Below are 14,993 nucleotides of genomic sequence, written 5' to 3'. Positions count from 1 at the left end.
TATTTTTTTTGGAGAGTGGTTCTCAGTATAGAAGGGGGAATTCTGGGGTGCCTGGGCGGCTAGTTGGTTTAGGTGTCTGGATTTGGCTCAGGTCATGAAACCAGGATCCTGGGATCCAGCCTCATGTCGAGCCCCATGTCGGGCTCCCTGCTCAGCAGGGGGGTTGGGGTCCGGTTTCTCCTCCCTTTGCCCCTCTCCCTGCTTATGTTCTCTGTGTGTCTCTGTCTCAAATGAATAAATAAAATCTTTTAAAAAGGAGAGGGAAGGAATTCTGTTTCCAATCATAAGCATCTTAGTTTTGACTTTCTTAATTAAGAATATACTACTTTGATAAAAAATGAATTGAAAAGAATTTAGCAATATGAAAATTCTGCAAATTATATTATGATTTTTGTGTTTGGTGTGCTTTGGGAATCACAGCTATAAGAAATAGAATTATTTTACTTCTGACATTGTCTTGAAATTCCCACTCACTGTCAAAGCTTTGCCAGACAACTTACAAGAAGTCTGGGGATGAAAAGTCAGTATCCGAATACTAGTGTGTTATGTGGAGACCTATGACTTTGACTTCTACTAGTTCGTCTGAAGTGGATTGACCTTTGATATGAGGGCCGGTTAGTCTTTTTTGAATGAAAGTAAGTATTGTAGCAAACAAGGAAAAGAGGATGGAGTCCAACCTGAATAATCAAAGAAGTCGAGCTATAATAACTAACTTGAGAGTTTAAAACATCTCAAAAGTTAAGAAGTTAAGATTTAGGAGTTTTAGCTATCTTGAAAAAACAATTTCAAGTTTTCAGTACAAATAAAAGAAAACTCCTAGAAGATAGGCATAGTGTAAAAGAAAAGGCTTTGGATTTGAAGTCAGAGGGTTGAAATTTGATCCTGGGTCCTGCCTTCTATTGGTTTTATGACTTTGAGATAATAAACCTTTCCTAACATCAATTTTCATATTTTAAAATGGGGATTAAAATGCCAAGTTTGCAAGAACAATTTACTTGTTGTAAGAACTATGTAAGGTTTTGTGTGCAAAGACTCTTTATAAACTGCACAGCATTTAGTGCATTATATAAATGTAAAGCATCATTATTATATTCAGTTTTTTTTAAAGCTCTTTTATCACCAATTGCCTGGTACAGAAAGAACAGTTCTCTGTGTTGGAAACAGCAAATGGTTCAGATATTGACAGCAAAGAAAAAAAAAAAAAAACAACAACTTTTAAATGAGCTCCATGAGAAATAGGAGTAGAGAGAAATTGTTTTCTATTTCACCCTATTAGCTATGTCACAAAACAAAGGGGAAAGGAACCATAAAGAGCAATAACCTATGTTGAACCTTCATTCATATAGTAAAATCTCACAATAATTTTTAAAGTAAGGTCTGAAAAATTCAGTTATGAAATGTAGGATTTTGCCATTAGAAGGTTAATAAACTAGGCCAAGGGATGGAGGACGCATGGAAGCTGAATGAACTGTATATTTTATTTCTCATGATTATGAGATTTTCCTGTATTTCATGGAGTTAATCCTTAATATTTGAATTTGGGGGGATCCCTGGGTGGCGCAGCGTTTTTGGTGCCTGCCTTTGACCCAGGGCGCGATCTTGGAGACCCGGGATCAAATCCCACATTGGGCTCCTGGTGCATGGAGCCTGCTTCTACCTCTGCCTGTGTCTCTGCCTCTCTCTCTCTCTCTCTCTCTGTGTGACTATCATAAATAAATAAAAGTTAAAAAAAATAAAAATAAGAATTTGGGTGGAAAATAGATTATTTCCCCTTTTACCTCTTTTTTCTTTCCTTTTTTTTTTTTTTTTTTTTAAGATTTCATCTATCTTCAGTGAGAGACACAGAGAGAGAGAGGCAGAGACACAGGCAGAGGGAGCAGCAGGCTCATGGGGGGAACCTGATGCAGGACTCAATCCCGGGACCCCAGGATCACTCCCTGAGCTGAAGGCAGATGCTCAAACACTGAGCCACCCAGGCGTCCCTCCTTTCTTTCTTTTTTTAATAGGCTCCACACCCAACATGGGGCTTGAATTCATGACTCTGAGATCAAGAGTCAGATGTGCTACAGACTGAGCCAGCCGGGTGCCCGTCCCCCATTTATTTTTATGTGGTGCCCAGAAAATTGTGAGCTTCCTAGAACATCTACTGATATTTTTTGCCAATTTACTGAATATTTCCCAAGTAGGTTGCTTTTTGTTAACACATTCTGCTTTGTATCTTGAACTAGTAACATGTTCTCGCTCATCTCCAGTTAGTTCTATCCCAGGATGACAGTGTTTTGTTATTTGTTTTTTAGATCTCAGGGGCTCCTGTCCTTGTTCGGGACAGGCCCCTACGTCTCTGAACAAAGAGCCTTATAAACCAAATAATTGCAGTGTAAACTCAGGCTTCCTATGGCACATGGATTTTGTTGTTGTTGTTATCAATTTGGCTCTTTTTATTTTGTGGGAAATTATTTGTTTTTTAGATTGCATGTGGTAAGTCTCTCTAGTATATAGTAGACAAATTAATGACCTGCTCAAAGCCTGAGTAGGGCAACAGAGTTCTTATAGGTCGCATGATTTCACTTATTCTATGGTATTTTCTGATGCTATATGATAATATAAGCCTCTGAGTGTAGTAAGGATTGTAAAGTTTACTCAACGGATGCATCAACCATTGTGTGGCTAGTTTGGGGGAAAAAAGCATTCTATGTTCTTTCTAGCAGACAAAAAAATACTGAATAACAGAGCTTTTGTTCCCTTGCAGAAGATTTAAATGCCATTAAATGACAGTTTAGAAAAATTAGATTTCACTAAAACATAAATATTGAACCTAAGAGATAATAGAATATTTGAGAAACAGCATTGAAATATGAAATACGGGCTCACAGGATTAGCTTCCTCTATCACTATTTATTAGTATTTTTAAATGTCACTGTTAGACCTTGGAGCTCAAAGGAATTTTGATCAAACCATCACATCCTACATGTTGCTATTTAATTAAAGAAATTATTCCCGAAGAGTTTGCGTTTCCCAGTGACACTAAGTATGTAATGCGGCAACCTTGAGAACAACTTGTAATAGCATGCACTGCCTTTGTGATGTCACATGTTGATAGTAATTCATTTAATTCTCACAACTACCTGATAGCCACAGAGAAGGTAAGTGACTCGTTCAAGATCCCACTAATAATAATATAAGCTTGCTGATTTGAGCACAAGCCCTTAGCTCCAGAGTTCTTTGTTAGGCTAGGGTGCTTCACCTAGCTTTCTGGTTTCACTTTCTCTTGCTAACCTTTGGGATCTTGAATCATCATGGCACCTTGCTCTTGTGATTCAGTGGGAAGATCTATAGATCTACACACATGTGTGGATTTACCTAGAGCATTCTGTTTTGGTAGGGAATCATTTTTTTCTCTATATATTTATGATTGGCAAATTTTAGTGTTTGTGTAGAAAACATTAACTTGCAGATTGCTATTAGCTTTCGATAAGTAGATTTTGGCAGTGGGTTTGCATTGATTATTGATTTAATTTTATTAATTTTGCTTCATAGAGTACATTTGTCTAGTACCTGAAGGGATGTCTTTACGGATTAAATCTGAAAGATAACATGGGAAGATTGAGATGATCATTTTCCAAAGTTGCTATGACACCAGTAATCTCAAACATTGCTCATTTAACCACTTTGCACTGTATCAGGGATGCTTAAAAAGTGTGCCCTTTTTAGCAGAGGAAAGTATCTCATGAAATTGCAGGTGCTCTACTAATGTTCTGTTTCGTTTAGATGAGTAATGTGACAACAGACTATTGTCTTGACATCGTAAGAAAATTTGAAGTTTCAGAAGAAAATAAGGCAAAAAATGTTCTTGGCATAGAAGGTAAAATAACTAATGTTCCTTTTTCTTTTCCTTTCAAGATTTATTTAAAATTTTTTTAGTTCACATAAAGTGTATTGTTAGTTTTGGGGGTAAAGTTTAGTGATTCATCTGTTGCATACAACACCCAGGGCTCATTACATCATGTGCCTGCCTTAATGTCCATCACCCAATTGCCCCATCCCCCTGGCCCTCTCCCATCCAGCAACCCTCAGTTTGTTCCCTGTAGTTAAGAGTCTCTTATGGTCTGCCTCCCTTAAAATAACCAATATTCTTAATTTCTTGTTTCTCAATGCAGTTAGTACTAAATTACATTCTAGCAAAATTTGTAGAAAAAAAATCCAGAAATGTTCATGGATTACAGATGATTCAAATAAAACTCACAATACAGTCTTATCTTTCTACAAAACAGATGCCATGACATTGCTATTTCTCTTCGTTTTGTAATGATGATATGCATTTTCCACTCCAAGTCAGCTTGATCCCACCATGTATATGATAGATGTCAAGAAATATTTAGACTTTTCTCAAATGGCTCATTTTGGAAGACTTCAACCTGGTAATTTCAAAAAGGAAATTTGATCTTAAAATAACTGATCCGTGACACTAGCGACTTGAAAGTACATGTCTCTTTAAAAATATTTGCAAAGAACTTTTCTTTTACCTAGCTGGTAGCAGTGGAGAGGTTGTTGGAACCACAAATTTTGTTAATACAACTATTTCATTATATAGTTGAGGAAAGTGAGGCTCTCAAAGACATTAAGTAATTTGCCCACTGTTATGTACTTAGAATCTAGCTTCGAGGATCTTACACATGAATGTGAATATAGCTACATGTATGTGTAAGTTATATATATTTAAAATATGTGGGAAAATAAACAGCAGGCTGGTATCCAAGAAGAGATCAAGTCTGAGTCAGAACCAACAATCTTCATGGAAGAAAACTGAGGCACCCCATTGTCCTCAAGAGCATCCAAAGCCATGGTCTTCTTACTATTTTAGATTGTTGGCCTTCTATTCCTCCCTCTTCTTTCAGGCTCAGTGTGGACAAGAGGGTTTTGATGCCACCTGTTTACTTCCTGGGGTGGAGGTAATTAAAAGAAAGGAATAATTTAAAATTTATATCAATAAGAACCATTTTTAAAAGAACTAGAAAAGATAAACTAATTTGGGCCTTTACTAAGAAATAAATGTTTTCCTTGGTGGCCCTTCTCCCCCCGACCCTGCAAATGGAATTAAACATGATTTCTACATTGTGGAAATACGGATAGGCATGAAGAAATTCTCCAGAGTCTTAGAGGATATTTACAGATACAGCTTTACCACATGATTCTTGAAGACTTGAAACAAGTCGTAGGTACTTGTGGGTCCCTCCTGTATTTATTCCTCTATTAACGAATGCCTCTTCTACTCCGGTATTCTGTTTTGCAAAACTGTAGAAAACGGATCGTGTTTTCTACATAATATGTATTTGTTTATTTCTTTATCTGAGTCCAGCTGATACACACTGTTAAATTGGTTTTGGGTGCACCGCTTAGTGATTTGACAAGTTTGTACGTTATGCTGTGCTCACAACTGTAGCTACTGTCTGTCTTGTCACATCGCTATTACAATATTATCGACTGTAGTCCCTGTGCTGTGCCTTTTATTCCTGTGACTTGTTCATTCCGTAACTGGGAGCCCGGACCTCCTCCTTGTCTTCACCCATTTTGCCCATCCCCCTTCGTTCTTTCCCCTTTTGCAACTGTTAGCTTGTTCTCTGTATTTCTGCATAATCTGTAAACACTATTTATTTATTTATTTTTTATTTTTTTAAAAAAGATTTTATTTATTTATTCATGAGACACACACACACACACACAGAGGCAGAGACACAGGCAGAGGGAGAAGCAGGCTCCATTCCATGCAGGGAGCCTGACGCGGGACTCGATCCTGGGGTCTCCAGGACCACATCCTGGGCTGAAGGCGGCACTAAACCGCCGAGCCACCCGGGCTGCCCTGTAAACACTATTTTATTTATTTTTTTAAACACTATTTTAAAGTTGTAAAAAGTTGCCGGCCCAAACCAATTTCGTAGCCAAACGATGACACTCACACTTAGGCTGTGCCTAACTTTTGACCTGCGACCTCAACTATGGCACTAACAATACTGTTTTTTAAATTAATCACGTATAGTGGCTGGTTGATCAGTGTAGCACTTTGTGTCACTATGGCTTTAACATTGCCTCAGTCACCCACTAGCTCACGCTGGCTGATCATAGCTGGAGCTCAGTTAATTCCTGAGTGGCTTTGCAGTAAGCCCTCTCCCTCACTCAATCAAAACTCTTGAAAAGTCGACTTATTTTTCTGTAGGTTATGTTTAAACTGCTGTTCTCCAGTCATATTTCAAATTGTTGACACAGTTTGACCTGAGGCAAATCTCATCGCTTTAGTATTCCTCGCAGTAGCTGTCCTGAGCATAAGTAAGCTGGTGGCTACGAACATACTTTAATCTCTGTTGTCTCTGTTGGAGTCAATTAAGTACCTATGCTTTGAAAGCTATAGTATTTTACTCTTTCTTTGTTCCACAGGGTTCACAAATTTCATGCGTAGTCCTGCTTGTGACATATTTAACCCACTGCACCATGAGGTGTACCAGGACATGGATCAGCCTCTGTGCAACTACTACATCGCTTCCTCTCACAACACATACCTGACCGGGGACCAGCTCCTTTCCCAGTCCAAAGTGGACATGTATGCACGGGTGCTACAGGAGGGCTGTCGCTGCGTGGAAGGTTTGTGCTTTGCCTGAGCTCTGCTGCGTGTTGGTGACCGTGTCCTTTAGTCGGCCAGTCAAGTCTAGTATAAATAGTGGAGACCTGAAATACGCACTCACACCAACCAGAACCATTTTTCTGCTCATAATAGAGTCCTCCTTAACTCATAATGCCCTCTGGCTCCTCCTTATTATCCAGTCAGGAAGGAGAGAGGGATGTACTGGAAGTTAGGAAACATACCTGCTATTGCTGAAAAATTGTGATGAAAATGGACATTTTCCTAGAAAGATATTTTTGACTAAACAATGGCAAAAGTGGTTCAGGATAACTCTTTGTTTTTAAGACACCTCATGGTCTATCAATCAACAACATTTATTAAATTTCTAGTGGCATCTTGATCGTGAAGATGTGAATATTGGTTTCTGTCTTCAAGGCGCTGATGGTCTAGCAGAACAGGTGACCCTTAAAAACAGTACAGTGTGAGAATTCCAGCAGGCCAGTCATATGCATGGTAAAGAAAGGTGGTACGGAGAGTAAGGTGTGAGATAAAATGTGATACGAAATAGGTAGGCTGGGAAGGTAAACTTGGGTCAGTCATAAAGGGTTAAAGGGTTTGAGGAATTCCAGATCTAGCCTTTGGTAACAAGGGTCCAGTTAAGGGTTTTAATACGTATAGTGATAGGATCAGACTTGAACTTTAGAAAGATCACTTGGGTCACCGTGTAGGAGGACATTTTTTTTTTTTTTTAGAACACGTGTTTGTGGAGGGAAAGGGGGGTGAAGCTAGATAGAGCAAGGAGAATGGTGGGAAGGCTATTAACAATGATTCAAAGGGAGGGTTATAAAAACTTGGACTAAGTGAGGGGGAGAGACGATTCCATCCATGTTAAAGCAGCAAACTCAACAGGACCTGGTGCAAGAAGTGAAGGATGTAAGGAATGAGGGTGAGAGCTGTAATGAGTGAATGGTGCCACCACACACTGTGGGCAGTCTGGGAAGAAGAGGGTTCGCGAGTTTGGTTTTCCATCACTTGAGTTTGTGGTGACTTTGTAACATTTACGTGGACATTTTTGTCAGTCAGTTGGATAATAACATCTGAACTCAATGAAAAGATCCAGGCAAGATATAGATTCCATCGTTCTGAGTTTTGTAAGTGAGAGTTAAAAATCTTGAAAGTGTATAAGATCACTTACCGAGAGGAGCGGACTGAGGGGGTAAGCGATCCAGCATTTAGATGTAGGAGGAGCGAGGGGAACCAACAGGGACTAACAGAGAATGGCCACCTGGACCTCAGGGAGGAAATGATCAAAAATGTCCCATGCAACAGAAAAGTAAAATAAGGTAAAGACTAATTTATCCAATCTGGTTGCATTTGACAGCTGGAAACTTATTGGTGTCTCTTGTTAGAGTAGTTTTGGAGACATGCTAGTGGGAAGTTGGGGGCAGCTGCTGTGGGTTGTCACTTGGCATTTTTCTGCATTCAGAGAAAACTGAGTGATACAGTTTGGGGAGGTTTTGGGACTTGGAAGAAGAAGAAATGAGGACATGGGTTTTATTTTTAGATGGGACAAGGGGATGAGATTTTGAAGGAGTCCATACCTGATAGCCTCTCCTTTCTCTGGGAAGAGAGCACCATCTATTAAGTGTAAAATGGGTGGAAGTTGGTTTGGGGGCTTAAGATCAACAAACAATGAGAAAGGAGTTGACAAGATAATCTGGGGAAGTCCTAATTAATTTCAAAAATAGTCTTAAAACGGTCTTTTTGTTATACAAAATCTGCATGCTTAGACTCCTCCCACCCCATTCCCAGCAGATTAGATGTAGGAGCAGTGAAGATAGATTGTAGAATTGATCCAAGCCTCTAGATTTCTAGGTCACATAAAATATCTTCGAGGTGTTGGTGAGAGCTCTTTTAAGGAATTAGTCAGAGGTCCATGAGTCTAAGAAAGGAAAAGAAGTGGATAAGGGGCCACAGGATAAGGTAAAGGGACTAGAAGACTCCAAGAGCTAGAAATATGGAGAAAGCTGTCATCAGACATACAAAAAATAAGAACAGAGAATTGTTATCACAGAGTGGGATTTTTGGATATAGTTACAGGTGATGACTGTATCCACGGCGTGTCTTGGGTGAGCATGAATGAAACAGAGTGGGGAAAAAAAAAGAAATAGAGTGGAGATGGGATCGTTAGCACTTGGGGGGTCAAAGCTAAGAGTAAATCGCCCCCAATGGACTTTTAACTCACAAAGGATGTTGACAGGTAGATTAAATGTTAAAAATTTTAAGATTAAAGTTGGAGATTAAAAACTGTAATCCAGATACCTAAGTGCAAAAAAAACAAAAACAAAAACAAAAACAAACAAGCTATAGGAAAGTCACTTGGAAGATTCCAAAAAGGTAGAGTTGGATAAAGTTTAAAGTTTGCTTGTTTGTTTGTTTTGTAAATGAATGTAGGAGAATTATTATTTAAAAGTAGTTATAGAGTCCTAGAGAATGCTTCCTGGTCTGTGATTTATATAAAAAAAGCATCTGCAGAGAAAGGTAGTGTCCTTCGAGGCAACTGTCCTAAGGAGGTTAAAGAGAACTCCAAAAAGAGTCTGATGAGGGGATCCCTGGGTGGCGCAGCGGTTTGGCGCCTGCCTTTGGCCCAGGGCGCGATCCTGGAGACCCGGGATCGAATCCCACATCGGGCTCCCGGTGCATGGAGCCTGCTTCTCCCTCTGCCTATGTCTCTGCCTCTCTCTCTCGCTCTCTGTGACTATCATAAATAAATAAAAATTAAAAAAAAAATTAAAAAAAAAAAAGAGTCTGATGATAAGAGGGGGTCTGTCTGGGATGGGATGGAGATTCCATGGAGCAAAGGGGCATCTCTTTTTGGGGTGTGTGTGCTGGTAGAGAACAGGTTCTTGGGGTGGAATAGTGGGGGGGGAACAGGTAGAGCAGTAGGGCCATAAGACTAGTAACTGGACGGGTCTTTGTCAGAGTTTCTGGCATGTTTTAAGGGTCAATTTACAAAAAACTGGACAGGCGTTAAAAAGTGTCTACGTACAGAACAATCAGGACACTGCACATTCCGTGTTCTGGAAATTCATGCTTTAAGCCCTGGCATGTTTGCGGTTGATGCAGAGAACATCTACTGACACAAGTGACTGACAATTGAGTAGCTTAAGCAACTGAATAATGAAGAAGCTTATAAAATATTAACATAAAAACCTTTTAGGAGGTCTCGAGATGACATTCCGCTCTCAGCCATTATTCAACCCTTTGTTCATTCAACATTCCAGAAGTTCCACATGTCTGACGTGCTTGGAGCTTCCCTGGGCACATACCCTCATTGGAGTCACAGTGATGGTTGCCTGTCATATTAAATGGTGACATTTCCTTGGAGGCCAAGTATGGAGCAGGACTTGTGATGACTCCATGACGCGATCGTTAGCTCCAGACCGTTTTTTGCAGTTTTGCTGAACCCAGTTTGGCTGTGTCCTGTGCAGTATTTCTTTTGCTTTCCAGGTCCATCAGGTACCCCGTCTTCCCTTTTTTTGGTTTGCTATCCAAAATCAGTGTCCTACCCAAGCCCAGCCATGTTCGCATGATCAGCTCCTTGTACTGAATCAGAACATCGAATCTTCCAGGTTTTATTTCGGGCATTAGAAGGGAAGTTATCTGATTGAGATAATTCAAAGCAAGATACAAATATTTTTTTTTTTCAAGGTACAAAGGATTTTTAATCTTAGCTTTTTTAGGGGTCTTTTCATTTTAACATGAGAGCTTTTAATTGTGTACGGTAGATGATATTGGACATGGGCCTTCTCTTGTACCTCCCTTCTTTCTTCCTAACTGCCGATGAGCAAAGTAATAGAAAGAGGCTACTTGATTCTCCTTTTCTATTTTTTTTTTTTAAAGACTTTATTTATTTATTCATGACAGACACAGAGAGAGAGAGAGGCAGAGACACAGGCAGAGAGAGAAGCAGGCTCCATGCAGGGAGCCTGATGTGGGACTCGATCCTGGGTCTCCAGGATCACACCCCGGGCTGAAGGCGATGCTAAACCTCTGGGCCACTGGAGCTGCCCTGGTTCTCCTTTTCTAAAAGATTACTTAGCTCCAGCTCTTCCCACAAACTTAGACTATGCACAGCTATGGTGCAACTTTAAAGGACATGCAATCTCTCCAATACCTCCCTTACCAGCTTGTATCAGCAGATTTCTTCCCTATTATTTGGTTTCCTTGAAGCTATTACTACTGGAATAGTCTATATGTGGGCAGTGAAAGTCCAGTTACTATTTCTGGGAGGTTTTTGTTGAGGAGAAGAATTCTATTTATCTGAGAGACTTGGTCATCTTTGTCTGGGATTTATTTTCTGTTCAAAATTATGGTTATCCCTTTGGCTTTGGATGTACTATAGGAAGGAACAGGAGAACTACCATGTTTTCAGCCCCTTTTGTGAGCTAGGACCTGATGGAGTGCTTTCCATACATTCTCATTTGATTCTTATGACATTAAGGGAGATACAATAATTGCCTTAAGAGGACACCCCAGCTTGGAGGGGTTTAAGCAGCTCAAGTTCGTATAAGCAAGGAAGTTTGGGACCAGAGATTTGAACTCAAATTGACTTAACTCCCCCATTCTGCAGTTCTCCGGGAAGTCTATGTGCTTTCTGGAGGAGCAAACATCAAATGGCGTGATGAGCCCTAGGAGGGATCAGTTGAGGACCACCAGGTCACATAAGGAAGGCTAGAGAGAAGGTGAAGTGCGGCACTGAGGGGAGGCTGGCTTTAAATTTGCTTGGTTTGAGATTAGGACTACCACCTAAATATGTATCTGTTCCTGAAGACTGAGAATTTGATGACAGGGTCTTCTGTGCTCTCCTACCTACTTCTGTCAGCCGTGTGCTTTGAAGATCAGCGTTCACAGCTGAAGAAGCTTGGGCTTCAGAGGCACTGGCATACCTACCCCCAGTGCTATGTCCTCTACCACGGGTCCAGATGAAGTTGTTTTTACCCTTAAATAGCTATAGCTAGAATATTTAAAGAATGTGATTTATGGAATGTAGCAGGTCATGGATTGAATATTTCAGGTCCCACAGATATTTTTTGGAAGCAGCTTTTGCCAAGCATAGCACTTAGAGGTAGAGAGTAATGATTCTGGACAGGCCCTTCATGCTACTGTGACCTGAAGACTCTCTCTACTTCCAAGCTTCTAGTTTGATAATGTTGTGTTTTCTGTCTCCATTAGTTCAGCTGTAGGAATGTCCTTGGTCAGGATATATATAGTGTCTTGGGAAGACTAATAAGTCTTTTTTGGTGAAGTGGATTTGTCAGCAAGTCAACTGGATAACTTTTTTTTTTTTTTTTTTTTTACATGGCCTTTCATTCCCTTGATTTTCAGCCCAGGTTGCCTAATAAATATGGATGTTCTGTCCGGGGGATTTTCACCCTCATTATGGAACCGATGTCGCATCACTGCTGTAATCGGTTTACAACCTTTCCTGTTACCTCCGGGAGCGCTATCAGAATGGAACATTCGAAGTTCCATTACGAAAAGCTGTCACGTTAGCTGCTCGGCCGGCCTGCGGGACTGACCAACTCTTTGTCGGGGCTTTCAGGGGCCTCTAATATGTGACATGATTGAAAAACGGGCCCCTGGTGATTTGGTGGCTAGGAGGATTGGTTAGAGGATTTCCATCTTGCCAGCATGGCCATCACAGCATGAGCTCTTACAGGAACCTTCGCTGTCCTTTGGACTGGGCTACGATTGCCACGTGTTTGGATGCCAGTTACAATTTGGGAGTGGTGTGACCCTCTTCAGCAGGCGGGTGATGAAGTTAGATCTAGAAAGAACCGTCCCCGACTATGGCTATTCTTTGTGATACATGTTAGCAAAAGAGCACCTCCTCGCATGACCAGTGTAGTTTTAGGGGCTCCTTTTATGTACACGTGGTGATCGAGTCAGGCATGGCGCTGCCTTGTCCACAGCAGTTCTTTTTGTCAGGATGTTAGTTCATGAGAAACCCTGTTATGCCCTTTTTCCTCCACAACGGGGCTAACTCAGGGTCTAAATTATTCAAATACATACTTTTGAAACCTCTGTTCCTTCTTCTTATACCCATATCCAAAGACAAATTAAAGAATGTCAAGTACATGTCAAAAGATGGACAGAGCTTCTCTTCTTAGAAAATGTCTTTGGGAGAAAAAGAAAAAAAAAAGAAAAGAAAATGTCTTTGGTACATTTGACCTCATTTGCAAGGCCCAAAGGGACAGTGTGGCTCTTTATGCTCCTATCCCCAAACCTTCAATCTTCTTAATAGCATCTTTATTCTTTTTTTTTTTTTTGAAGATAAAAAAAAAAAAAAAGGCTTCGCCCTTTGCCTGTGTCTCTGTCCCTCTAGTGAATAAATAAAAAAAATATTTTTAAAAACCCCATATCAATATTATCAATAACAGTCACAGTTACTGGGGCAGCCCCGGTGGCTCAGTGGTTTAGCGCCACCTTTAGCCCAGGGTATGATCCTAGAGACCCAGGATCGAGTCCCATGTTGGGCTCCCTGCATGGAGCCTGCTTCTCCCTCTTCCTGTGTCTCTGCCTCTTTCTCTCTGTGTCTGTCATAAATAAATAAAATCTTAAAAAAAAAACATCACAATTACTATGTATCATGCAGGATTATAAGCAGCTTTACATAGTCACCACTCAAGCTTATGATGCAAATGCGACCATCATTTCCTTTTATCAATGGGGGAAAGCAAGGCTTTAAATGATTCAGTCATTTGCCCGTATTTTGTAGCTACTGTAGATTAATAAAATGAAAATCTAATAGATACACGATGAGTTTAAGAGAATAGTAATGAAAAACTCTCTTACCGATTTGGGAGGGTCACTGCAATTTACTAAAGGACTTTAGTAAACTGAAAATGAAGAAGTGAAATTGGAGAAACCACCTGTTAAGAAGTGTCACTGTCCTTGGGCATTCTTGATTGGATTTAGATTGATTTCTAATGAGCTTTCTTAGTAAATGCTTGGTTGCTTGTGAATATGACATCTTTGCTAACTAAAAGCACTTAGAAAGAAATCATTTATTATCTTTAATTCCTTATTCTGATAAATATGCCAGAGCACCCATCTGTCTGTCTGATAATCTTTGTTGTGATCGTAACATGTATAATCTCAAATAATAAACTTAAAATAACATTCGCCTGATAGTTCCAGAAACATTAGCAAATACCAGCAGCTTTGCATTGTTGATGTGAAGTTCTGTTTTTGGCAGTTGACTGTTGGGATGGCCCAGATGGAGAGCCAGTGGTCCACCATGGTTACACTCTGACTTCAAAAATTCTCTTCAGAGATGTTGTGGAGACCATCAACAAGCATGCCTTTGTGAAGAACGAGTAAGTACAGCAACATTTGGGAGCTAAGCCTGCACACAGAGCATTGGCTGATGCACCACAACTATAACACCACACACCCTCCTTGGGAGCCTTCATCTCCCTTCCTATGACCCTAGTTCCCTCCTTCCTTCCCAACAAAACATTGTGAGCAAATAAAATGGGCTCCATGTTTGTACTTCCTCATGCTCCATTTATTTCTTACCCCATTCTATCTCAAAACATTGGTTCCTTGAAGCATGTTCTTGCAAAGATAGACTTCAGCATTTCTAGAGTGTTCAGAAAGTCTGGAAATGTAGGTTCCTGAGCATGATAAATAGTTTATTGATATTATATTACAATACAGTAAAACAGCTTGGTTCATCAGCTTGCTGAATGTCCTAAACATACTGAAATGTCTAGCATCCTTGTGTCACTCGTCTCTTCCTTAGCATGGGATAGTGGTGACTCTTTTCTCCTCAATACTTGCTTTTTTGGGGCCTTCTATTATAATATTCCCCTCTATGCTGTCATTGATTCGCACTCTTTTTTTTTCTTTTTGGCTCGTGGTCTTCTAATCCATTTCCCCATTCCTCTATAATAGTCACTGTTTCTTAAGTTGTTGCCATTGTTCTACCTTTGGGTTAATTATATGTCCAGAACTTTCCCCCAAGTTTCAGAGCTATGTAGAAAAATGCTTAGTAAAAAAAAAAATCACCTGAGTATCCCATAGGTACCTCAAAATCTAGAAATGTCATTATTTATTCAGGTGTTTAATGGTGTCTGCTCTAAGCCAGGCCTACTGCAATAGGTGCAGAAAACCAAACCACGGCACAGATCAAAGAAGACCCCTACCATCATGGAGCTTGCATCCCAAACTCAACTCAGCGTCTCATAATGCCAAATCTCCTCTGGCTCTATTTCCATTTATTTAGGGGCAGCCCTGTCTACCAGTGTCGTTAGCCAAAAACCAAATCATCCTAGATTCAGCCAATTCTTGGCAATTGTACCTCCTAAATTAT

General features: G+C 40.1%; 1 protein-coding gene and 1 long non-coding RNA gene across 5 annotated transcripts in view; one reads left to right on the top strand and one right to left on the bottom strand.

The window, feature by feature from the left end:
* Positions 1-6,700, bottom strand: part of LOC119877441 — a 28,263-nt gene extending 21,563 nt beyond the window's left edge. For all 4 annotated transcript variants that reach the window (XR_005377247.1, XR_005377246.1, XR_005377244.1 and 1 more), the window contains exon 1: positions 6,552-6,700. This is a non-coding gene — a long non-coding RNA (uncharacterized LOC119877441). The remainder of the gene's footprint in view (positions 1-6,551) is intronic.
* PLCH1 (phospholipase C eta 1) overlaps positions 1-14,993 on the top strand; it is a 203,036-nt gene that overhangs the window by 146,429 nt on the left and 41,614 nt on the right. Inside the window, exons 8-10 of the mRNA XM_038571271.1 lie at positions 3,769-3,862; positions 6,430-6,633; positions 13,875-13,995. Coding sequence (XP_038427199.1) covers positions 3,769-3,862; positions 6,430-6,633; positions 13,875-13,995 — 419 coding nt within the window. The remainder of the gene's footprint in view (positions 1-3,768; positions 3,863-6,429; positions 6,634-13,874; positions 13,996-14,993) is intronic.

Source organism: Canis lupus, chromosome 23, assembly GCF_011100685.1.
Source record: "Canis lupus familiaris isolate Mischka breed German Shepherd chromosome 23, alternate assembly UU_Cfam_GSD_1.0, whole genome shotgun sequence".
NCBI classification, from domain to species: domain Eukaryota; kingdom Metazoa; phylum Chordata; class Mammalia; order Carnivora; family Canidae; genus Canis; species Canis lupus.
This window is presented reverse-complemented; position numbering and strand designations above follow the sequence as displayed.